Below are 26405 nucleotides of genomic sequence, written 5' to 3'. Positions count from 1 at the left end.
TTGTGCAAATCTTGCGTCGTTCCATCAGATTTCCTATATGGAATGGCTGTTATTATACTGTACGTGCATCTCTGTGGGCAGTTTTTCTCAAGAGAGTTTTGCTAGTATTAACAACCGCTCTGGAGAAGATGGAGAGAGAGAGATTCGTTAAGCTCATAAAAAATAATTAAAGTAGTGACTTCAATTATCCCAGGCATGCAATCAAAGATCTCTAGCTCACAGCATATTCACAATTAAGCCATAATTCACAGAGACGTGCAGCCGTTTTACCATCTTCTGAACGCATTTTTTCAGGAGAAAGGAGAACAACACTGCTTTATTTATTTTTATTGGGACGTTTTTGTCATCTACAACCTCGTTATGGAAAGGTTCGCTCACCAAGAGTTATTTTAACCATCAAGGGTAATAAAGTAGGAGATCATTGCCTTGTATATTATATTATTCTAATATTAAACATTGTAATATTATTTATTCAAAATATTCAGTGCAACTAGGCGCTTTGGGGTTGGGCTTTATCCAACATACTGTATATCCTTTCAAAAAAATCCTCAATGTCCCTTGGCGCTCCAATTGCTTACCAGATGTTCGCCAGCAACCTTCCGGATTCCCACCATCCGCACGGCGTCGGGCGGCACAGGTTGGTTATTCAGGGCGGCGTCCATGAAGGCACAGGGGCTGGGAGGGGGCGTCTCGAAGCTCTTGGAGGCCACCGAATCGTGCGTCTCCAGGAGGGACTGTCAACCAATCACAGGGCACACAGGGCGGGGACACCGCGTCAGAACAGGAAGTGGGCTCCAGGCCAAGCGGCAGACACTCGATTTCAACGGCTTTGACGTATTTGGGAGCGGAGGGAAGGAAAAAGGAAGGCCAGCGCTTTGCTTTTCAGAAATACTAATTCTTCAATACCGCTTTTTGCTTTACACTGCGTGTTCTAGCCCATAGCCCTGCTAGCCAGGGTTAAAGTGTACAAAACTTTAGAGCAGCATGCAGAGGTATCAAATCCCCAGCATGGACAGGAAATGTCCTAATTTTCGGAGGCTTTTCATATAGAACTATAGCAATCCGACTCTGGCCTGGGGTCAATACTCCTGCCCTGGTTTGAGTGCATCTTAAAACAGACACCTGCTGTTGTATGGGATGCCTCAGGAAGAACATCAACAGGGATAGCCGCTGGTGGAAATATTTTATACGATTCCAATACGTTTGGTCATGGTCACTCAAAAACACCCATGCATGGTAACGCATGGAGACCATGACTGTAACACTGCTAGAAATCGGGACACTGTCAGGGATGAATTTTGTGTGTGTCTTCTCCCAGAGATCTCTGGAAACGGCCTTATTCATCCCAAATTAAGCCAATCGCAAATGCTCATTGCTTCCTTGCACGGCTACCTGAAAGTGTGGCTCCTTAAGGATGCGGGCCAGCTCGGCAGCAGAGGAGTTCTGGTCCACCAGCGGAGAGAGGTCCCGCAGGATCTCCTGGACCAGCTCCAGGTTATTGTCCCGCACTGCTTCCAGCTTGGTCTCCTCCAGCTTCTCGTGGGCCTGGAGAAGGGAAGTGCGGAGATGATCAGGAACGCGACCGGGAATGCAGCACCACTCCAGCTCGGTTCTCCCTCCACCGGCGCAAACCCTGAAGCACCTGACCCTCATCGCTGGAGCTGAAGAGCCCCAGACCTACAGGATGACGCCAACTGCCTGGAATCCTTCAAGAAACCGCTGGATGAAATCCTTGGGCAGAGAAACATGCCTGGTTAAATGACCACCACTCATCCAGAGCCTTGTCCACTTAATAAGAAAAAGTCCTTACACTTATATAGAGCTTTTGTGGACACTCCACTCAAAGCGCTTTACAGGTAATGGGGTTCCCCTCCACCACCACCAGTGTGCAGCCCCACCTGGATGATGTGACAGCAGCCCTAGTGGACCAGTACACTCCCCAGTCCAGCTCTCAGTGGGGAGGAGAACAGAGTGATGAAGCCAGTTCAGAGAGGGGGATTATTAGGAGGACTTGATTGGTAAAGGCCAGGGGGAAATTTTGCCAGAACACCAGGGTAACACCCCTACTCTTTTTGAGAAACACCCTGGGATTTGTAATGACCACAGGGAGTCAGGAGCTCCATTTTACATCTCGGCCAAAGGACGGCACCTTTTTACAGTATACTGTCCCCAGCACTATACTGGGGCATTAGGGCCCACACAGATCACAAGGTGAGCGCCCCCTGCTGGTCCCACTAACACCTCTTCCAGCAGCAACCTCAGCTTTTCCAGGAGTCTCCCATCCAGGTACTGACCAGACTCACACCTTCTGAGCTTCAGTGGGCTGCCAGCTGTGAGTTGCAGGGCAATATGGCTGCTGACCACATCTTAAAGCAAAACTGAGAAACCTGAAACTGTAAATTGCTAGATATCAATAATTTAATAACAAATATTATTTAGGTATTTGGTTGTTTGCACAAATTCAGTAAGAAGATATCCTGCTGTACAAAGTTTCAAATACTTAAAAGCTAAAAATAAGATTTTATGTAATATTTTATGTGAACAGCTGTCAGAGCTCTAGCAATGAAAGTGGATTTTTTTCTTTCAGAGTTCTAAAGGTGTTTCAGTGATTTCATAATGTTCCAACAGAACAAGGAGATCAAAGTGAAATTTCACTTCTTGTATTCACAAAAAAAGGAATTTCTGGAAATCATTAATTCCTCCTCTTTAGGGAAAAATGCCTCAGTTTCTGAACTCCTGCGGAGAAACATGCATTTTTCATTTTTATAAATAATCCAAAATCTCAGAATGCAGAAAAACTCCACATGAGTGCAGAACTGTGAATCTACTGGGGCAGCTGACAGTTTTCAGCATTCAGATTTGGACTATTCTGGACTATTCTGCTGTCGACATGATATTGAGAAGATCTCTATTCAAAAGAACCTCACAGGCTCAGTCAGGCTATTAGCCTCCTCAACTCTGGAAGCATTTTGCGGTTTGTTTATTGAAAGAAAATAGCTACTGCACTCTGGGAATCAAATCATTTCAGATTACAATTCCAGCCAAGTCTGTCCATTTGAAAATTAGTGAATGCGCAAAGGAATCATCAGTTGACACCAAATACTCTGCCTGTCACAGAGAAATCTGTTCTAAGCTTGCCTCCATCAAAACCCTCAAGCAAGGCAGCTCTTCAAGTGCTCAATCATGAGTGTGCTGAGAGAAGAGCCCACTCCACAGACACTCAGGACAGACTGTTGTTGAAACAAACTGTCTGAGAGAAAGTGCCTATTAGCTGCATAGCTTATTCATTTCATCTCGGAGCAGAGGAGTTTCGAAAAAAAATAAGAACGGTTACAAATGAGAGAAAGCCACTTAGCTCACCTGGCCCCATCAGCCAGTTAAGTAGCGAACTGATTCAAAGATTTCCCACAACTGTTTTGGGGAAAATAAGGCTCGGGAATTGGTTTCAGCAACATGGCTGGGTGGCTTGTTCCATGCTCCCACAAGCCTTCATGTAAAGAAGCACCTCCTGTTCTTGGTTTTAAATGCACTTCCTGTCCTTTCCACTTACAGTATGTCTTTGGGAGCGTATCGCACTGTTTCTTATGAAGAAGCCCGCTGTCTTGATGCCTCTGAGGGTCGATGGTGAACGCAGATGCTAGTAACTCTTCAGACCTACTGCCTAGAGGAAAGGCTTCAATTGGCCAGGAGGTCTGCAGCCTCCTCAGCGTGCTGGTGAAGGTCAGACTACTGGCTCATTCGGATTAGGACAATACTGCACTGCATGGCAACCCGTTAAATGGCATGCTGTCCATTTTAGATGCAGCGTCTGTGGAGCAGAAGCCAATGTTAGCAAGAATGTTGGTAACTGACATTTCCAAAAAGATGGAAATTAATAGGATGCTGCCCAACAAGAATCAGTCAAGAGTGACAAAACAGTAGAACACTCTCCAATCCGTAACCATTTATCACACACTGGCCAGGTCTGGGCAAGAAAGGGCCAGTCCGGATGAAGGCATTTTAGTGCAGAGACACTGACAGCGTATAATAAGTTAAAATATTTGTCCAAACACACCGACAGATTTCTAAGCAGATGTCCATAAGCCAGTGCATCTGGTTCTGCAGCACAGAACTACGATCCCCTTGGTGAATATAATTTCCTGTATCACCCCCCCCCCCCCCTCCCTGCTTTGTCCAGCCAGGGGCTACAGCCAAGGCCGAAAGCAGCCAAGCTGGAACACTGGCATGACGACAGCTGGGCTTCTCAGCAGGAACAGCAGGGCTGAGAGCCAGTGGGCAGCCAGTGGGCAGACCTGTGGCACTGTCCAGCTGCGGGGGGGGGGGTACTTGCCGGCCCTCACCTCCTTAAGCCGCGCCAGCCAGCGGGACAGGGGCAGGAGAAAATAGAGCTCGTGAGCCACCGCTTATAAAACAGCCCCCCTCCTCCCAGGACACTGAAGAGCTCTTAACCAGGAGCTTGTGTTTAGGAGACAAGTGTTCAAAATTACAGAGGCGGTGGAGCCCGCTGACAGCAAATCAATAGCACAGAAAGATGCCAAATCCATCCGAAAAGACATTAAGGCACATTTTTCTGTGCCCACATCAGGAATCCCAATACTAATCCTATAGGGCTGTTAACCACTATTGGAACAGCAACATTGGTCCCCCAGGGTCTGGGTTCAATTCTGGAATTTGAATGGAGCGGGCACTAAAAACCAGTAAATGCGAGGATGTTGCCTTTTTTTCATGATTTGTTTCACGGGGATGGCCTCTTTAACAAGCCAACCGGACAGCTGGCTCAACAGAGCAGACGAGGCAGCGCCTCCTACTGAGACAGGCTGAGGAAAAGCGTTAGAGGCAGTTTACCACCCCATCGGAAAACTCCGGAGTCGTTTCTATCAGTCTGAAGCACAGCAGACAGATCTATATCATTGCCCGCGGTGTCTGTGATCCTAAGGCTGGTACAGGTTAATAAGAGAAAAGAGTCTGGCTGGGGAAACAATAGAGTGCTGGGCCTGTCTTTTACAACACATTTCGTAATAAATTCTATGTCTGCACCACTCAATAACTGCAGCAGACCCTGCAGCTAAATACGCAGTCAAGGTAAATCAAGCACTCAGATAGCCTCCCAGCCTTAGAGCAACAGTGCCTTTATACCACGCCTGCCATTAGGATTCCCTTGACTGTCACACAGCAACCCCTACAGTCGCCTAGGGGATATTCTTTCAAATCAGATGGCACTGAGCTAATGCTTGCGCGATCCGAGATGCCAGAGTGCTGTAACATCTCCCACGCTGGAATTCAAGGCCATGAAGCGCTGTGTCTGCAGCCCCAACCACCACAACTTCAGCCATCCCTTTTCCAACTGCTTCATCCCATGCAGGGAAGTCGGAGTCTATCCGGGCAAGCAAAGGGCGCAAGGCAGGGGTACAACCTGGACAGGACGCCCCGTCCATCGCAGGGCAGACACACAGACAAAGCCCCCAGGAAACGCATGTGACCCTGGGGAGAACATGCAAACTCCACACAGACAGCACCCCCCAGGTCCGGAATTGAACCCAAGCCCCAAGCGCTTCGAGGCAGCAATGCTAACTACTGGCGGTAGTAATTCAGGTGGGGAGCTGCAGGAGCATGCGTAGGCTGCAAAGGAACAAGTAATAGGTTTATTCCCTGCTGAAAAAAAGAAGAAAGAGAACACAACGTTTCGGCCATGGAGCCTTCTTCAGGTGTGAGAGAGACAGGGCAGTAGGCAAAGGTGAAGTAGCGGGAGAACAAAGGCTGGGAGGGAGGAGGAGTGAGAGGCGGGAGCAGGGGACAGAAAGAGAGGCCAATCAAGAGGTGTGAAGTCAGAATGGGTGCAGAGAGGTGTGAAATGAAACTTCCAATGAAAATTTAAAAGAACAGTAGTGTGTTGTTAAGAGAAGGGAGAATGTGTGATCCCAGCTGCAGAATAATTTTGCTAACTACTGTGCCACCCCTACACCATCATTCTGCCCTACAAGATTTCACGTACTCAATAGTGCAAAATGAAATTCACAAGCTGGGCCACATTAAACTTGCTGGCCACCCACCCAGCAGCACAAATATTTTTTTTAAATCCCCACAAATGTGTAAGCACTAGTCTGTTAATCTCATCAGCTAATAACACCACATTTTCAAATTATTTTTCATTTCCCATTGCTGATGGAATATGACTGCAGTACAGTTTTTGCACCTTTTCCAGTTTAGCACTCAAGCAATAATGTAGCCTGCCGTCACTGTGAGTGGAACTGAATTTGCAGAGGCATTAATGAGGAAACACAGCTAATACCTTCAATTGTACATTAAATGTAAAAAAAAAATCGAATTATTGAGTACCCTCACTTTGAAAGCACCTTTCTTTTCTCCTAGAGAGTTCTTTCAAGTCAATTCATTTTCATCAAAATCCAAGGACCCTATAAAGCACTTCTCAAGACACTAATGAAGCCAACCAATTCGCTTTCCTCCTTTGCTGTCGCTCAGAGGCAATTTGCACAGGTTTCAACACAACTACAGCTCTCCGTCTGTGAACATTCAAAGGCAGGTGTCTACACATGTTCTAGCTTTGAACACAAAAAGACTACGAGTGGAGTTGATACAAGTACCCAAAATCCCCCAAGGCCTTGACAAAGTCAACAAAATCAGGATGGAGAGCGGAACACCCACCAGAAGGCACAAGCTGAATTTTGAAGTACATTTAAAACCCAAAACAGGAGACACGTCTTTACCCAAAGGGTAGTGGGAGTGTGGAACAAGCCACACAGCCATGTTGTTGAATCTGGATTTTTCAAGAAACAGTAGGATGAGATCCTGGAATTAATTTACCACTAACGGACAGATGGGATGGTAAATCAAATTCAGCTCAATATTAAATAACATGCACGAAAACATTTTCATTTAAATATAAATAATTCATTAGAACTAAAAATGAGCAAATTAGCATGTGAAGGGGCCCTAAACAGTCTGCCCATCTCTCTGTGTTTCTGCTTCTGTTTGGATCGCAGAGAGAGCAGCAATAAAGTTAGGGGGACGTTAACTAAGGGCACTGCTGTCCTTTCCTCCTCTCTCTTTGATCAGCAGCTCCTGTCACAGAGTTCAGGTTTTACGCAAAAACAGAAGCACAAAGAGAAGAGGTTTTGCCATCCCAGCAGCTCTGACGTTAATGCCTTTTGATAGATTTCTCCCCAGAGAGCTCGCTTCTCCCTGAAAAAGCCACTTTCTCATTCTCTCGGGACGTAACGTCCACATGCCACTGCATTCCACAGCTAAGTCTCTGCCTTGCAGGAAGCAGACAATGCCAGGAATAATAACTGGCGCAGACTTTCAGTCATGGTTTTCAAGTGACGACGCTTTTAGTAACCTCACACTGAAGTTCAGACTGCTGCCTGCTTGACTTTAGGCCTGTGGATTCAGATCAGATCTCAGACACAAGCAGCATCAAATCTAACCCCCCACCCCTTCACCACTGCCACACACACACACCCCCATGACGCCAAGATTACGGCTCCATTTTCATATCATCGCTTTCAAAACACACAGTACTATCAGCTGCTGAAAAAAACGCGCCCAGTTTCAGGCTCACTTGACTTTGTCATCTTTAAATGTGTCAAACTTTGGCGTAACAACAAAAAATGAACAGTTATTAAAAATGTGCATTTAAAAAAAAAATGAATGACTCTTTGGACTTGAGCTTATGATTGCTTGCATCTTAAAAGCAAATCCTGTGACTTTTCTGCATTGTGTTACATGTGTTTACAGATACCTTGTGTTTTACCCCCTTAAAATCAATAATACTTCAATAAATCAATGCGTCAATAAATAAAAATATACGAGGTGGGTCCCCCTCAAATCAGCTCTCCTAATGGTCTTTAGGCAACTACGTGTCCCCGTTCCAAATTCACTCATTTCAGGTCTCACAGCTCTCACGACCCCTCGTCACCAGCTGTACTCTCCATTATTTCACGACAGAGTGAAAGTCCAGAAAGAATTTGCAGACAGTTCCATGAAGACTTCGTGTCTTTCAGTTCAGCTTTACTGGTGATGTCCGAATTTGAAATAGCAGCACTTCTCTTAGGCTTACTCAGTAAACCAGGATACGTGTACTTCTGGCCTACAATATGGAACTTCAGCAGAAACAAATCACAAATTCAATTAGGAATTTAAGCCCTTGTAGAAGGGCAGTAGGGAGAGACAAGATGCTGGTTCTTGTCTGAACCATATTTCCCAGAAAGCTGTGGGGATTGACCGTCCTCAGTCAACTGGCCAACTGGTGGAAGATCAGACCGCACAAGAATGGTGCCTAACCCAGCCCAGACTGGGGTTAGATGGAAACAGACTGCAGTAGTGGTACAAAAATGAATGTCTTACTATTGGGCTCTCCATTATCCCCTTAAGGAATATAAGGTCCAGGTCGTTAGCTGTGGTGGAGCTGGGAGAGTCGCTGAGGGTGTCCAGTCCTTGATGCATAGCTGAAAAGGAAAAAAAGAAAGGTTATTTTGGTCTTTTATCTATTTATCCAGACTAGACTGAACTGTGGAAGTTTTGATGCTTTGGAGAAGGGTTAAATGAATTTAAAAAAGCCATGTTAGTCCTTCCTCAGCTGGTGAGAAAAGGTGGTGGTCACATCACTTTCTAGTTAATTAAACTCTGAGCTGAAAACAAAGGATTTTCTAAGCAATTAAACCTTGTTCACAATACAAAAACTTCCTCAGTTGTCTAATTAGGAAATGAGTATTAATTAACCTGTGCAGTTTCACAATGCTAAGGAGCTACTAATCCTGTTCCCAGACTTTAAAGGGAGAAAGAGCTATAAAAAAGACTTCTAATTCAGTATACAAAGTCGAATGTAGACACCACAAACAGCTGTTTTACCTTTATTAGTATTCATCAGCATGACACAGAGAACTGTGATCAGTAAAACAGCTGTATGCATGTAGGAATACACACTGTGTACAGAGGGAATACCGTGTTGCATTGAGCAGGGAACCAGTCTGAAGTTTGAGAATGAATGTTAATTTGCTTGTGAGTTCACAATGCTGAGGGTAGCAGGGCCATGTAAAGAGCCATCTAATTCCTCCTTTCATGGTTATAAAGTCAAAGTCTGCAGATAACTCATAGCGACAGAACACACACCACGAACCGGAGAGATTTTCTTGTAAGATATTTATCCACCTGTCTGTTTGCATTGAAGGCACTGGTGCTGAGACTGGGAACAGATCTGGGAGATCAGGAAGTGAGCGGGAGAGAATGCGGACTTGTACAGTAAGTGCAGCTGTTCTGTAATAAATCATCACACAAACCCTACAGTTACAATCACACTAATTCCTTACACTTATATAGCACTTTTCTGGACACTCCACTCAAAGCGCTTAACAGGTAATGGGGATCCCCTCCACCACCACCAGTGTGCAGTCCCACCTGGATGATGCAACGGCAGCCATAGTGCACCAGTCTGCTTACCACACACCAGCTCTCAGTGATGATGAATCCAGTTCAGAGATGGGGGTTAGTAGGAAGCCATGACTGTTAATGGCCAATCTAGCCAGGACGCTGGGGTAACACCCCTACGCTTTTCGAGAAACGCCCTGGGATTTTTAATGACCACAAAGACTCAGGACCTCAGTTTTACAACTCATCCGATGCCTTTTTTACGGAATAGTGTCCCCATCACTATACTGGGGCATTAGGACCCACACAGAACGCAGGGTGAGCGCCCCCTGCTGGCCCCACTAACACCTCTTCCAGCAGCAACCTTAGTTTTTCCCAGGAGGTCTCCCATCCAGGTACAGACCAGGCTCACACCTGCTGAGCTCCAGTGGGGCTGCCCAGCTGGGAGCTGCAGGGTGATATGGCTGCTGTCTGATGTTGTCTTAATTTTGACTGCATGTGCCAGTTTCAGAGGGCAGTGCAGGACTCAGGACACACCAGGCAGGAAGTTCAAGTTTCAGCACACAGCTGCTTAGGAGGAAAATCTTTCCAGCTGTGTTCCTTTGTTTCCTCCAGAGCTTGCCTCCTGAGCACACCCTCTGCCAGTCTGGGAAGAACCAGTTCTTCTAAGCAGCTTCCCACAACACAGCTGCTGAGACCTCCAGGCTGAGGCCATGCCCTTTGAGAAAGCATTAGGAGACGTTTACACAGAACGGGATGCTACAAAGGGTGACAATGAGGGCAGCACCGTGCCAAGTTTAATACAAAGAGCAGCTGCCAGTGGAAAAGGCACAGATAACAGGGAGGGAAGGTGGCTGTATATTAAAAAGTATTCTGAGCACATCTGTGAGCAGGGAGTTAAAAGGCACCTCTGCAAGAGAAAACGCCTGCAAATGAGAAAGCGATTGCAGGAGCTTGCCAATCAGTTCAGCAACTCCTAACCAAGCACAGCAACTCTTTTTACACAGACGGAAATAACAGTGCTGATTAAGGGAAAGCCACGGGTGAAAAACACTGTATTTCCAGCATGGATTTTAATAATGCTCAATTCAGGAGCGTTCCACACTCTGCTAGGGGGAGAATCTCAGCACTGCCAGCCTTACCCATCTCTCACGATTAAGTGCCTTTATATATTTACACACAATTTGTAAATCCGGAGCCTAATCCTTCCAGGGGGTCCCGATCAACAAATCTATAAAAAAGTGAGCTTTTCCTTTTCTGTTCAGCACAGCTTTGGAAAACTGGGTGGCTATTTTGGGATACAGACTAAAATTGCTACAGATTGGGAACTGGGGTTAAACGATTTGAAAGACACCTGGTTCCTAAGTGCTTGGCAGGGTTTTCAGGGGGCAGCTGGGGCTACATGGCCCCCAGTTTCTAAAGAAGAGCAAGGATCAAACAGCCAACCGCAACCGGGCACATCAGAACCGTCCGGATCTTCATATTCTCACACTGCGAAAGAGCCACTGCAGAAAAGAGAGTCTGGCATCTCTTGGGCTTGGGAGTTCGTTCTGCACTTCCTGAATCCTTACCCCACCCTTCGGCAACCGGTGGAGAGAGGGCTGTCAAAGCTCTGAAGGGTCATTATGTGAAGCTGATAGCCAACTGCTTATTAAAAATATGAAAAGGGGGCATTCACTTGAAAGGGTACTGAATGAGACGAGACCTCATTAACAGACCTTAAGCTGGATCCTTCACAGAAGTCGAGTGCATGAGGGTGGATGTGTCTTATTTTCGCTGGAACACTCACAGGCCAGCGTCTATTCTGCAAGAGGAGGAAAGACTCAGCATCTACCTAAAGAGCTCTAATGAGCTGAGGCCCCATGAGCAGCCCTGCAGCACCTTTATTGACACAAGCGACTCAAATTAAAGGCTGGGGTCCTCACGGGGGGGAAGGACTCTGTTTGGACAGCCCCAATTACCAAGGCCCTAATTCAGCTCCTGATTCGTGCAGCCCAAAAGTCCCATGTTCTGGGGGCGGCTTTTTTCGCCTTCCTCCCTGCATCCCCGCACCCCCCATCGCGTCCAGCCGTCTTCCAGCTCCGCAAAGACTGCTGGCCGGTGAGTAGCAGTAGTGCAAGGAAAGTAGGCGAAACATCAAGCAAGCTGGTTGATGGTTGCTGTGTGCCAGCAGGCACACTGCTGGGGGACCAAGGAGTGTCTTGAGAGACAGAGCAAGAGGTTCGGTACTGGTAGTGTCCCAGTAAAGCAGAGCTGCAATTCCTGAGACAACCACTAGAGGCCGCACTGCGTCGGCCCTGCCATTGTCCTGAAGTGGCAATGTGACAACGGTTATCCCTGGTATGTGAATGATTTAATAAAAAGCTGGAATGTGCAGAAGGGGATCAACTGGCAGGCCAGTGTGTTAACGCACAGACTTAACACAGTCAGCCAATGAACCTGTCTGCTAGGCAATAAAAGGCCAGGGTAAAGTACAGATTCAATTCAGGTTTAAAATCTGGTCAGGAGGAGGAGACTCAGTGGCTAATGGAAAGTCACTTAGCTATGGATCCCGGGACTTGTCTGGAGCGAAGAGGTGGAATGCCGAGCATGAGGAGAGAATGACTAAAGAAGTTCTCGGATGTAATCAGACGTTAGCCCCTGCCTTAAGTCAAGAGAAGGACCTCAGATTTCTCAGCTCCACTGGGAGCAGGTGCAGAGAACCTAAGACTGAAGTAATGGAATCACAAGTCTTAGGTTTACTTTCTGTAGAATTTGGGCCATTGAGCTCTCAACATAAAGTGACTTTTCTCTTCTGTGAAATCCTGTTTGCCCGCTGACAGATTAAATCGGAACGGAGTGTTGTTTTTTTACTTGAAAGGAAGGGAGAGAAAGCCCGTTTTAATGACAAACGAACAGGCTCGGAGTGCTTTCTTCATCTCCAACGAGTCCTGAAACTGCCAGAACAGAATTACAGCATCTTCAGAAAGTGCATATCCCCTCTGTAATTACCGCTACTAAATAAAACTTCCACACCTTGCGTTCTACATCTCTCTTGCATCTCATCCAGCGTGTTCAGTCTCTCCAGTGTCATCTCCACCACCCGACAGCTGTTCTTTTTGTCAAAAAACTAAACAGGAACATTGGAAAAAAACAGAAACAGCTCTTCTGTTCCAAGCTAGACTGCCCTCTTAAAAAAGGAGTGTTCATGTAGACAGTGAGAGATGTAGGAAAAACAAACTTCATTAAACTCAAACTGCTATTAAGGTTGGACTGTCTTCGTGCAAGAGTTTTGTAAAACTGAAGATGTGTGCAGCACTTAGCAGTGGTGTTTCTCTATCACACAGAGGCTGGATGGCTAAAATTCACTTTTACTACAGCAATCCTGGAACAGGGGGCAAAGTCAGAGAAGTTGCTAACACTCATGACTGTGTTTACAGCATGACTGCACTTCATTACTAACAGGCAAAACAATTAAAACGAAGTTTTCAACTCACCCAGCCAGAACAAAAAATGAAAAGGACAAAAGGAGGTAAAGGATATAAAATTCCTGGGACTTAATTACTGAATATCAGGGGGATTAGTGTTGGCAGGACCAGGGGAAGGCAGGTGGATTGGAGCCACACATCAAAGCCTTCAAGCAAAGCAACTTCTGTCTCCTCCCTCTACCAGGAACATCAGGAGGAAGCCAGCACCCTGTCTGACGAGGGGACAGAACTCCAGCACCAGGCCCAACAGGCCAGACCAGAACTAGCCAAATCTGACAAGGGGACAGAACTCCAGCACCAGGCCCAACAGGCCAGACCAGAACTAGCCAAATCTGACGAGGGGACAGAACTCCAGCACCAGGCCCAACAGGCCAGACCAGAACTAGCCAAATCTGACGAGGGGACAGAACTCCAGCACCAGGCCCAACAGGCCAGACCAGAACTAGCCAAATCTGACGAGGGGACAGAACTCCAGCACCAGGCCCAACAGGCCAGACCAGAACTAGCCAAATCTGACAAGGGGACAGAACTCCAGCACCAGGCCCAACAGGCCAGACCAGAACTAGCCAAATCTGACGAGGGGACAGAACTCCAGCACCAGGCCCAACAGGCCAGACCAGAACTAGCCAAATCTGACGAGGGGACAGAACTCCAGCACCAGGCCCAACAGGCCAGACCAGAACTAGCCAAATCTGACGAGGGGACAGAACTCCAGCACCAGGCCCAACAGGCCAGACCAGAACTAGCCAAATCTGACGAGGGGACAGAACTCCAGCACCAGGCCCAACAGGCCAGACCAGAACTAGCCAAATCTGACAAGGGGACAGAACTCCAGCACCAGGCCCAACAGGGCAGACCAGAACTAGCCAAATCTGACGAAGGGACAGAACTCCAGCACGGGGCCTGACAGGCCAGAACAGAACCAGCACTATCTGATGAGGGGACAGAATTCCACCACCGGGCCCGTCTGGCCAGAGCAGACTGACTGCAAGGCTGAGAGCTGAGACAGTCTGCTTCACTCCTCAGCTCCACAAGCGGGTCCTTCATACAGGCTGGGACACAGTGAGCCACATTGAGAACCAAACACGAAACCTGCAGCCACTGTCACTGGATGACAAAAACATGACGCCACTTGGCCTGTTTTTATATTATTGTAGTCATCAATTACTTGCACATTTAGAAACCATTTTTCTGATATTTCCTGGCTGTACAGCCCCTGCAGGCTACAGGGGACCTCTTTTTTAGAAATAATCACACACCGTTTTAAGCGAAGACCCTGCGTTCCACTGTAAAGACTTTTTAAAATCTGCAAACCTTGGTTGTGCCCCGGAGTCAACCCTAATTCTCTACATGACCCCAATTAAAAGAGCCCCCTAAGGATGTTTTTCTGCTTCCGTGTGCTAATAAAAAGGTTTCTGTGCTCTGGCAGGGTATCCTGGGAGAGTAACACAGTACAGTACCTCCTGCTGTGCTGGGTTAGCATTTGCCCTAACCGAAGATGTTAATTAATATCTTTCCTAACAGCTGGGCAGAAGCAGGCAGCATATCTTTTTAGGCTGGCTTAAATTTAAGAAAGGGAGGGGGGGACAACCTTTCACTGCAGAAAATGAACTGCCTCTGCTCAGATGTCTGCAAAGCACAAAGGAAAGTCCTGTCAGATCCATTAGTCTCCCTTTGAAGTTCTATCCAGCAGCTCCCCTGAATGGGTCCTAAAAGATGCTGTTGAAGGCTGGCTAGCAACTCCTTCAGGGAGATTTGATTTGCAACTGAAAAGAGATACACAGCAACATTAAGTGCAGTTATAAATCACACATGCCAACTACTTGCCATGACATAAAATCTATTTGGAAAATGACAACATGTCATGCTGTGGACCCCAATCCTTAACACCAATTACCCGCGATAGGATGGCTATCTGCTCTAAAGGTGCTTTACAAATTATAGTGCAATCAAAACTGATGCACCGTAACTTGCATCTTAATTTATTGATTCGTCACTAAAACCCGTGGAAAAACATCCTGGATAAAACTCAGCTCACATCTCTTGCGACGTGCAATCAGATTTCATAAAAGCCACTTAACACGCAATGATCCACGCAGAAGAGGAAATCACGTTAGTGCCAATGAGATATAGTTAAACTTCGACTATTACTTACAGATTTTAATGCTCTTTCTAATCCTTTTCACTTTCCCACCTACTGGCGGACAAGCTGTGTGGGCATGCAGATAGGAGCTTTAGGAGCACGTTTCCCTGTAAACCAGCGCATGTACGACACAAAAGAGTGAAAAAATAAGTACAGCACATTGATCTAGTGAAAATGATCAAGTACACATTGAAGACTTTAGTGAAAAGGCAGGTCCTTTTGGTGAGTTTTGTTCACCATTTGTTCAATAAAGATACGGCAACGTAAAATGTTGTGTGTGTTGTTTGTCAAATAAGACTGTCCTTATTTATTATTACGACTTGGATCAGATCACATTTTAGGAGCCATTCCTGCAGAAATCCTGATAATTCCTAAGGGTTCACAAACGTTTTCTCACAACTGGACATGAGCACACTAATACATAGGTGGAATAAGGGAGCAATCAAAATGTTCTGCAAGATGCTGTCGTGCTTTGTATTTGCTATAACACTTAGTGTATGATGAAAACTGACCAGCCGAGGAAAAACACAACACAGAATCAAGAGAGAATTTGATTCACAAAAGCTATACAAAACTGCCATTACCGCAGCTGAAAAAAAAAACAGCTGCTGATGTACATGCAGAGTTCTATACACCTCTGAATTAGAAAATAAATTAGGACTCCTCTTTTTCCATTTGGCAGTGCTATGAAAATGACTGACACTCTTTCAGATTGTTAAAATCACTTCATTACAGGAAAAGGCGGCTTTCTACGTGCATTAGTGAAAGCAGAATTGTTAATGTAAGTTGAATCAAGCTGTTAGCGGCTTTGTGAACAGAAAGACTTCACTGCCCCTGGCAAGAGTTTGTAAAGATAATGCTCAATTTTCAAAAACCTACCTGGAATGAGTAAAGGTGGGTTGTAAGATCTAATTTCTTCAAATGCTAACAGCTTTTTAAGCATGTGGCCAGGGTGCAACTTAAGCATTAAAAATATAATGAGAAATGGTATTCACAGAAGTACAGCCCAACGCATTGAAGAGCTCGCCCTAGTGTTTGATCAGTGTGGAGGATGTTGTGACACATTTCTAAACTGCTTTCCGCTAGGATTACAGACATTGGTGTACTTTAGAACTGCTCTCCATTTGAACTAACTGCACTGACATCCTGCCTTTTGGGGGGCACTACTGAGGTTGTCCTGGTCATATGGATCAATGTTAGACAGCAGGAACAGCTCACAGGGGGGCATCACTGACCAAAATAAGCCATTTTAAAAATCATCATCTTTATTAACATAGTACTTACCAGTTTTAATCCTATTCTATATTATACTATGTATTTATTAATGTGGAGTAGAGGAAGATGCAGACCAGATTTCTTTGGAATAAAGCTCTAAAAAAGAATGTCAGTAACTTTGGCAGCATAAGCTTCATGCCCCACTGAGATAAAAAGATGGAAGATGGAGTTCAACTCAGAACATCACGTCTTAGGATCAACAAGCACCTAATTAAGAAACATTCCAGGTACAAGGGATCCTGGATTTTTTCTTCCCTCCTTCTAAATTATTGGGAGCTGCCTTGAAACAGACCTATGCACATCACAACACCAAGCACACAATGCACAAGCACAGTATCACAGTATTGTGGCCCTTTGCATTATGGAGTGCCTCATGTGGATGCACAAAGAGAAGGCTGATATCTGTACAGGTGAAGAGGGTTATAGGAAAACTGGGCAATTCTACTATAGGCAAAGGCAAAGCTGTGTGTGGCTTCCACCTGTATTAATCAAATGAATTCCTACGGGTACTGTAAGGAAAGAAAATACTGCCTGACTATTGTATTTCTACACCACCCTGTGAAAATAATCAAAAACAATGCACACTTAGGCCAGGTGCTTCATTTCATTGTCAACACACAATAGCAGTTGAGAAAAGGAACACCAAAACTTGGCTGCAGGGGGGGCTGACAGCATGGAGAACCTATTTCTGCCGTTCCCATCGCTGGAGCACTGAGAAAACGTCTCGCCTCTTTCACTGGGTATTCAAAGCCGACGGAAGATTGACGGCACACAGCCCAAACAAGCAACCACTTGATTTTTCTTTTCAAGAAGAAGCAAAATGTCACCCGTCCCAATGTACAACTCAGTTAAAAAGGAGTCTTGACAGCTGGGTCAATTGTACTAACACATGCTTTGGTTAAACACTCAGTCTTTTTCACTGCAAAATTCTTAAAGTCTGTGGATGGATGGGACTGTTGAGCATCTCAGTTTGTTCCCGGTACAAGTTAAGCCCTACAGCTCAGATCTCAGATAATTGGTTAATTAGTCCAGGCCATGTCCTAAGCCCGCTGGGACCAGGATAGCCAAAACAGTGTCATGCAAGTGGATGAGCATCACAGAGTTTGGGTGGGACTGTCAGTCAGGATGCCCCAGACTCTTGCAGAAGCAGTGCCCCCCTGTGGCTGGCTAGTGAAACACAACTGCCACCAGACTAATGGTCTAACTCAATCTTCAGTACAGAACTACTGGGTAAATGCAGTAATCATTACTCCTGCACTACAGTAACTGAGGCAGAAAACATAGACAACACACAAGAGACTGTAAAAAGGACTACAGCTGTGGCACCAGCATTATTTGCAGAAAATGTTAACATTTTAAGAAAAGGCAGACCAACATTCTGTCCCAAGAGGGCATATCTTCAACAAACATTGAAGATATGATTGTTATCCAGCATGTCTGTCGGATGGGTCATCCAGATGTCAAAATCCAGGCTCCCAAAGAAGGTTCTCTTCTTCCAGCCTAAACAAAGCAAACATACCAAAAAGAAGCATTTCAAAGACCCGGTCAAAGGAAACTTAAAGAAATGCATCAATATCAGCCCCTGGGTCTTGATCGCATCAGATGGAGCAAGAAGATCTGGATAGGAAACCAGCACTCTGCGACTCAATGATGTCAGAGCGAGAACCCAGGAGGAAGCAGAGCCCTGAAGCGAGCTGCCATGAGTGTATTGCACAATACATGACCACGACTTCTGAGACGACACCTCCTCAAGGTGCCAGACAGTCTGCAGATCTGGCACCGGCCTCATCAATCACCTTCAGCTTCGTGGAAGACAGTCATCCTTGACTGTGAGGGATAATGAATGAATCAGTGACTTTAAACAGTTCACAGTTCTCATCTCCCAGCTCATGCAAGGTAACCACACCAGGGGAAGCCAGACAAGTCATTTATTTTGAAGACATGGCAGAAGGAAAACTTGAAGAAATGCATCATTATGAACCTCCGGGAGACTGTGCATCTAAACTGAACCTAGAAGAAGGAAGATCATCCCGGAGAGAGCCCAGGGCTTTGAAACCAGAGGATGTCAGAAAGAGGAAATAAAGCAAGAGTGTCTAAAAGAGATCACCATGACTGGACTGGGCAGCACATGAACTGGTATCTCCAGAGACAACACCTGCTCAAGTGTGCAGATCCCATACTGGCCTGATCTGTTCCCTTTGGGTTCAAGGAACACAATTATGCTTGAGCATGAGGTATACCCAATAAGCACCTACACAGGGGGTGGTGCAATAACCGTTACCTGTACCCCTTACAAATGCAATGCAGTTGCCATCTGAAAGCCATTATTGTACACAAGCACAGTGGTCTAGTGATTGGGATTGCTAGCTTTTACACAGGCAGCCTAACAGAAAGTATCTTTTACTGAGTGAGGGGCGGGATTGTCCCAGTATAAATCATTCTGGCTCCTGTAATCTGTAGCCCTTCTGATGTTCCAATTTTCTGATTAGAATCAAATGAATGACTGATGATATAAAACTAATTTTAAACTTCCATATTTATCATGTACTTGTCCCAGCCTAACTATAGATAAAAGAAAGTGTCATATTGCAGTGGATTGCACTGATTATACAGGGACATAGAACCAGAAAGCTCTCCAAATCAATGCGGTCTGTCTATGAGACTCACAGTGAGAGAAACTGGAGAATGAAGAAAATCATGCATGAATCTCACCCTCCAATTCCAGCCAAGATGACCGACACATTTAATCATTTAACCAGGAATATAAGCAGCACCACAAAATACTAATTGGCTGTTGACGACCAGTTTCTAAGAAAATTTTCTGAAGCTGCTGTCCTTACTGTTTTGAAAGACAGTGCTGTGAGTGACTGCGATTCTTAATTAGAATGATAAAGATCCCCATCTGTTGGCTTTCGTCTCCAAAACACCCAAAGCTTCCCAACAAAGTTATACTCCTGCTGGTCAATGAAATTGCCTTTATATATATACCGAAGGACAGCTTTGGAAAGATCGGATCATTCAGTTAGGCTTTGAGCTGACACTGCTCCATTTCCTCAAACCCTGCCTTTCAGAGCTTGCTCCACAGTTAATCAACCCCAGTCAGGGCTCCAGGCCAGCTCCTCTGATTGTTGTACTGATGCCTACAGGACTGATCTGCTTGCTCTAAAAGTCCCACAGAGCAACGAAGTGAACTGAAATAGTCCAGGCATCTACAAATACACAGATCAAACTGTTCCCAGATTCCAGTCAGGAGTACTTGAGGTTTAATATTATTGACTATTTAGTTTTAGCACACTGTGCATAAGACCATCATTGATAATGAGACCTTGACCACTCAGAAAGAGCTCAATGCTTTGTTTTCATGTAAAATGCATCTTAAAGTGTGGCTTTTGAAGGGGATCTGCAACACTATTTTTATATTTCGGGGATAGAAAGAACTGGCATTGAAGACTCCATTTCAAACCACAGTTAAAGTAAAATATACACAGTAACATGCAAGACCTGCAACTTACTCCATATTCTGCGATTCAAAACCAGGCAGCAAAACCTCCCGTGAGATGAAGCAGTCCTATCAAACTGTAAACAAGCAGGCTTGTGAATACATCTCTTTTAATCTAATAGAGATATTACTCTTGACGTCGAGACAAAGATAACTTACTTGTTAACTCTGCATGCAGATCACGTTGGAACATTTCTGCTGTGAATTGTCTGCTGCACAACCTCTACATTGCATTACATCAGCTATTACAGCGACTAGTGAGCAGGAAGGGCCACATTACGTCGCAATTCATGGGATCTCTTGCCTATGGAGAGAACAGGGGGTAGCGACAACATGGCAACTGTCCAGTGCTTTCACAATTTTTGTGCTTAATTCAGGATATGTAAATAATATTTTGTTACCGACATTTACAGTAAGAACCAGTCTGAGCAATTGAGACTGAAGTTCCCCTTTAGATGCATGACCAAATAAATCAAGCATCCTTCACTAAAGAGATACAGAACATCTGCTCTCAAGCACACCTTAGAAAATATGTTATTTGCTCGTGAGACAGCGCTGTTTTTGTGCACAATTAAAATGACTTCAATTCTTTCACTCTCAAGCTTTTAGATTCCAGTGGGAGCAGCACTGCCAGTGAAGCTGATATTATTTGTTATTCTAGGCAGATGTGGCTTTTCCTAACTTCACAGGGCTTAAATCATTATTTGCTTTACCAGAGCCAATGCTAAGAATCTGCTGGAGAAATCTGACAGGACCTGCATCAGATGACATCCCAGGTGCAGGTAGGCGCTTGGGCTAGTAGCTTGCAATGTGAACACAAGTGTTCAGGCAATAACAGCCTGTTGGGGTTCTGTGATAGGACACGCTCAATGACTGTTTCTCTCAGCAAAGAGCTTACTCAATAGACTGTGTGAATGCACAGCAGCTGAAGAGTAATGTTATCAGAAATGAATACTTTAAAAGGTTCATTTTATATAGCACCTTTAATGTAGCACCATCTCATATTAATGTGACTGTTAATTATGTCATTGCCGAGGGGTTTTTCCTAAAATATTAAGTTTTTATTCCAAATGATCACTTGCAGGAGCTACAAAAGCTACTGCTGTCAGGGGACCAAGCATTCTGTCCATACAGACACATACATATGCACCAGAACTATAAGATGCAGATGGGAAGATGACTTTAAAACCTACGTGTAGGTCTACTTGCAATGAACTAGCCATCTCCTGTAGAGATGTACCTTCAGCACCGTAAAGGAGACAGTAACTGATGCTTTTATATTGGTGAAGGAGGTTTTTCACCTTGCTTAGAATTGCTCAAATCCCCATTGTGCACTTGCCAGCATGGGAAGCACATTTAGAAGAAAAATACATGAGATTTTCATGTATCATCTTGGAAGAATCCATTTTATCATAACAAGTAGCAAGACTTTGCTTGCAATTTGTTGGGACATGCCTTGTCAGTTCAGTTCTTCGTATTGCCACAGCTAACAGAAGACCATAACATAATATCACTTCATTAGCCCTATACAATTTCTTGCATTAGGAATTCGTCTTTTCGCATACCCAAGCTTGCTCTCCATGAGACACACAGACAGGGAGAGAAGCTTGGAGTCAGAGCACAGGGTCAGCCATTGTACAGCGCCCCTGGAGCAGTTGGGGTTAAGGGCCTTGCTCAGGGGCCCAACGGAGGATTTGTACCGGCAACCTTCTAGTCACAGGCACAGATCCTTAGCCACAGAGCCACCACTCTGCTCCCGGATTACCAGGAAGACCCAGAGTCTGTATGCTGTGATTAAAACCTCAGGATCATTCAAACCATCCGGAAACCAGCTTGTCTTCTTTCTGAATGTGTGCCTTTCCCCCTGTCCTTCCAGCAAAGTGCCCACAACTGGTGTTTCAAATTTGAATAGAGAAGGAAAAGTATAAAATCTAACTAAGTGCTGAAGGATATCCCTGTAGTTTAGAAGATTATGTATAGTTTAGGCTTAGCTGATCTGTGTTCTACTGTGGTATTGCTATGGTGACGGAAATTCCAAACGAGAGAGCAGGAATAGTGAGCAACGCATGCTGGGAAACTCTAATCTTCACTCCTAAGGTCACGATTTTCAAACACAAGTCATGCTAAGCGTCGCTGATGCCTGTGAAATGTCTGACAATCTCTCCCATCCCATTAACAACGTCAAAGACAAATACGTTCACTTTCCTTTACAGACTAGGTGAGCAAAGGCCAATGAAGGTGAAATTCAAATCCTCATAATTTAAGGATAAACGCAGCAATATAGAACATTCACACAAAATCTCGGCTTAAAAACCCTCATGCAAAGATAGGAGCATTTGCTTATTTTGCTTGTTCTCTTTTTGTACACTGCATGTGCTTCTTTTTTTTACCTTTAGTTTTGCATGAGTTATCAACATCAAAGGCTCATTAGTATGCACCTGCACCGGATGTCTGTGACGATTGCTTTTGAACTTCAAATGGAGTGCAGGCCGTAGAAGAAGGAACAGGCAGACTCAAACCAGGATCTTTGTGTAGGGAACCTGACTGCCAGCTCGTTCCTTCTGTAAACCAGCACCTAGCATCAAACCCCGCCCGCCTCTTAAATAGATCATCTTCCACATGTTCTGCAAGCAAATCCCTCTACGCACCTCAAGGTCTGGCTGCAGGGGCTCTCTCTGACAGGTCCGTGGGCTGCTCGTGACTCAGTCCGAGCAGTATAGAAGGGCAGTCCCTCATTTGGGAAGCGAATTATTGACGAGGCATGAGGTTTTGCAAGCAGCAAACCTCTTTGGCAAAGGCTTACAGTCCAGTGGCAGTGAGCATCTGCAGTGGGCCTGTGGATACCCAAGGCTCTGCCATCTGCTTTCGTTTCGCACAGCGTGTGTCTCTGCGGTCCACAGCCTTCTGAAAGACTGGACATCCCATGCTTGCACAGCCACACATCTCTGCAGTTTGCAGAAGTGGAACTGGTGTTTTTTATGTCCGTCTTTGCTGCTAGATGTCAAAACCCTACTGTCAGTACACATGCTTAACAGCTAACTGTGCAGCTCCTCAGAACTCAATCCACTGCTCTATGTACTTTTCACTACATTGATTGTTCTTACAACGCATTTATTGTTCTGGTTGTTACTATTTATTATGAACCATTTTGTAATGTAGTGGCTACACTGTGTGGTGTTGTCTGCTGTACTGTGTATGTTCTGAGAGAACAGTAAGAATCCCAATATACATGTACATATGACAATAAACTCCTTTACTCTAAGATGCTTTTCTAATATTTTTAAGACACCTTTGGGGTATCTGTGTCTTGCAAAACCACAACGGGCTGGAATTGGACATTTAAAATTATGGCAGGTACTGTAGCTGCTTATTAACAGCAGTATAGCTCAAAGGCAGCACAAGGTATACTGGTCAGCCTTTCTTTCAACCTCAATTTCTGGAGGGTCTTGCGTCTTCTGCTTATTGTTCCAACCCGTGCAGTCAATCAATGATCCTAATTATTTCCTTATGAAATATGCAGGACTCTTCATAGGGTCTTTAACAGTGGATTACTAAAAACTTTCATTTTAGTAAAAACATGTTACTCATAAAACACATCAGAGGCTGTCTAGAAGAGTTAAAAAGACCGATTATTAGTTCTATAATTGTGGTTTACTAGGCCTTCTATTTAACTCCAGTTTACTAGGAATTGAAGTTGTGTAGATTATTAAAACATCCAGATATTTTAGTAGTCTTTAGGTAAGATCAAGGTTAGTATTTGTTTTAAAATCAGGATGAACACCACTGTGTATCTATAGCAGCTTTATAAGCCCTCTATAGAACTTGATATTAAGTAAATTAATAGAATCTCTAGGAACCATTTATTTATACATCATAACCTAACGCATTAGCAGTGTTCTCCTCTGCATGATCCACAGACTGGTCTGAATTACGGTCTTGTGGAGAGAGCTATCTTGTAATTATAGGGGTACAGGCTCCAGGACGCCCCTTAGTTACTTGGAGAGTGGAATGTTGCCTATCTCCAAGCAGGCACCACATGGGGCTTCTTAAGTTTCCAGCAATCTTTCAGTGCTTGGCATTCTGACTTCACTTGCAAACCAAAGACCGCTGAGCTTTCAGGAAAGATGTCTGCACTATTAAGCTGCCAGGGTTAAACAGTACTGAAGTGCACATACTACAGGTGCAATACAGTCAATGATTATAACCTCCCACGGATTATGGAAAAGTGCCAGAAGCAAAGGAAGGTTCCGGTGAGAGTGTGAAAAGTTCAGAAGACACCGCTGTTTAAACCACATCAGAGACGGTACAGAGCTCAGGAGAAAAGACACAGCCTCTGAGCTCTCCGCCAGGGCTCCGGGCTCCAGGCTCCAGTGCAGAAGGGGCCTGCAAAACAGTCCTGGGAAGGATACTGAACCTACTGTGAGAGACACGTTTGCTACAACTAAACAAGAGCTCATCAGGCTCTGAGAGTCTGATGTTCAGCCAGGAACAAACATAAAACTGCCTAGCTCTATAATCGTATATTACAAATACAACATTCCAAAAAAAAAACGAGAAAAGGTTGAGAAGCAGTGAAGATCTGGCTTCAGGAGGTGCCAGATGCACCAAGAATTTTACAATCACCATCACCGCCGTATTTTAAAGCAATACAGAGGGTCCCGGCTTCACTGAGACACTTCGCCATGTCTCCTCCACACAGCAGACAGAGATCACAACCTGATGTACTTGCCAGCAGCTTGCTGGATGTAGCAAGTGCATTTTTACAGAGTCTCTGGACCAGAGCGATTTCATTCACAATATCAAGACTGTTTAGAGCCAGATCACACTCATACAACCACTCCTCCTCCCTACCAGGAAAACATCCTCCCGATCTTGCACGGCAGCTGAGACCCTGTGGTGTGACACCAGGCTAAACATAGCACACAATCCGAAACAAACATCAGAGCTCACAAGCACTCCTGAAACAACAGGCATGCCACACACATCCCACATCAAATCACACACGGGAAATACAAATCAATACAAAAATACGATCTTGAAATTGACGAGCCTTAATGCATCAGAAATCCATTTCAGACACAAAACAAGCTGACAGAGGCCGGGGGTATTCTGTCTAAACCGAGAATCTCCTTGCCTCAATCCACTCATCCTGTGTGAGCTCACCTGGGTCGCTACACTTTCAACCCGCTGACCTGACACTTGAAGAAACTACTTCCCTAACTGAGCTCGAGCTAATCCTGCAATTTCTGCTCTGATCTCTCGCTCTGAGCCCCAGTCAGCCCCGAGACACTGGCACTCCAGGAACATGGTGCTTTTTCCAATCCTCCAACCCAGTGGAAAAAAAAGCGCTCTCCTCTTCCTCCCCCTCCTCCTCCTCCTCCCACCCACCACACTTTACCTTCTCTGCTCAGCTTCAGCTCCGAGCCCTCCGAGGAGTTTAAAGAGCCCATCTCCCCCAGGGATAATCTCCTCAAGCGGCTGCTGGCCATGTCACGGCTTGACGGAGGGGGGGGGCGGAAACGCAGAGAGAACGAGCGATCTCTTGCTGGAGCTTGGGTTTAGCTCAAGCCTGTCTGCTCGGCTGAGTTTTCCTTACGAGCCTGAGCACCCTCTCTCTAGCAGCTGTCTGCAGGGAAGGGGCTGAGTGCTCACGCTGACATCTTCCACAATGTCTTAGGGAAAGGGAGGGGTGGGGAGGTTGAGGAGGAGTTAACTAAGCACTGGCTGCGTCTTGGCAGGCATGTATAATAATAGTAAGTGTAGTAAACAAGGCCCCTCCCTCTACTCCCCACCCACAGTGACCTCATTTGCCCACACTGTCCAATCACCTCGTCACACCGTTTCCAGCCCCACCCCCCTGTTTCTCCACACTGATAACAAGTGGCAGCTATACACCCAGTTCCTTGGCACTCAACACCGCAATATCCGATCAGATCTGGCAGAAAAACAATTAAGAGGCTGGATGCTTTGTTGTTTTCATCTCCTAAAATGTAACTGGGGGCTACGTGCTTCTTTTGCTTTGGAAAGGGCTCTGCTGCTTCTTGCACCTTGACAAACACGCTTCTGCCTTTAATCAATAAAATCCTTTTTCTACGTAACAAGTGTCTCAGCCGAGATCTCATTAAGCGCTGCTCTGCACAGCACCCACAGGGCAAAGAAAAAGGGGAACGAAAGCTTGCACTGACATAGTAATGACTACTTTTGCACCTCTACAGAAATTCAGGTCCTCCGGATCTAATTAGGTTTGAATGAGGAGCCCTTTAATTCAGAGAAGTATACATGTCCATCTTCTGATTTTTGTTCCAAATGACCTCTGTATTACACGCTTGATGATTTAATCCAACTAATACTTGGTTGGGTTTGCTCTCTGATTACTAAGCTCAGCTCTGAGCATGCTGGACTGAAACCCAGAAGGCACTGGAGGGACAGACCCTGGTTTGGGAGTCCCAGTCTAGGAGGAATGGTCCTGTCTGAGTTATAAAGAGGCCTAAACTCTTTGTTTGGCTAAATTCAACCCCACCTGAACATCTCTGACCTCCTGTTTGCTCCCCTCATCCATCTGGCATTCAGAGCACAGAACAGGGACCTGACAGCCCTGTTATTCTTCGCTCGTGTAGTGAATCTCTACATCGCTCGT

General features: G+C 45.3%; 1 protein-coding gene across 6 annotated transcripts in view; it reads right to left on the bottom strand.

Annotated features, from left to right (window-relative positions):
• Window positions 1–26405, bottom strand: part of mpp2b (MAGUK p55 scaffold protein 2b) — a 64358-nt gene that overhangs the window by 17795 nt on the left and 20158 nt on the right. For 4 of the 6 annotated variants that reach the window (XM_015362241.2, XM_015362244.2, XM_069185704.1 and 1 more), the window contains 3 exons: window positions 8365–8465; window positions 1393–1545; window positions 579–734 (listed from right to left, as the gene is read on the bottom strand). In XM_015362241.2, the coding sequence (XP_015217727.2) occupies window positions 579–734; window positions 1393–1545; window positions 8365–8465 (410 nt within the window). Of the gene's footprint in view, window positions 1–578; window positions 735–1392; window positions 1546–8364; window positions 8466–17644; window positions 17770–25166; window positions 25488–26405 lie in introns of those variants that run through there. The other 2 variants (XM_015362242.2, XM_006638240.3) reach the window with 2 other exon arrangements.

This window comes from Lepisosteus oculatus, chromosome 28 (assembly GCF_040954835.1).
Source record: "Lepisosteus oculatus isolate fLepOcu1 chromosome 28, fLepOcu1.hap2, whole genome shotgun sequence".
Classification (NCBI taxonomy): domain Eukaryota; kingdom Metazoa; phylum Chordata; class Actinopteri; order Semionotiformes; family Lepisosteidae; genus Lepisosteus; species Lepisosteus oculatus.
Note: the sequence above shows the minus strand (reverse complement) of the source record. Positions and strands in the feature narration are given on the sequence as shown.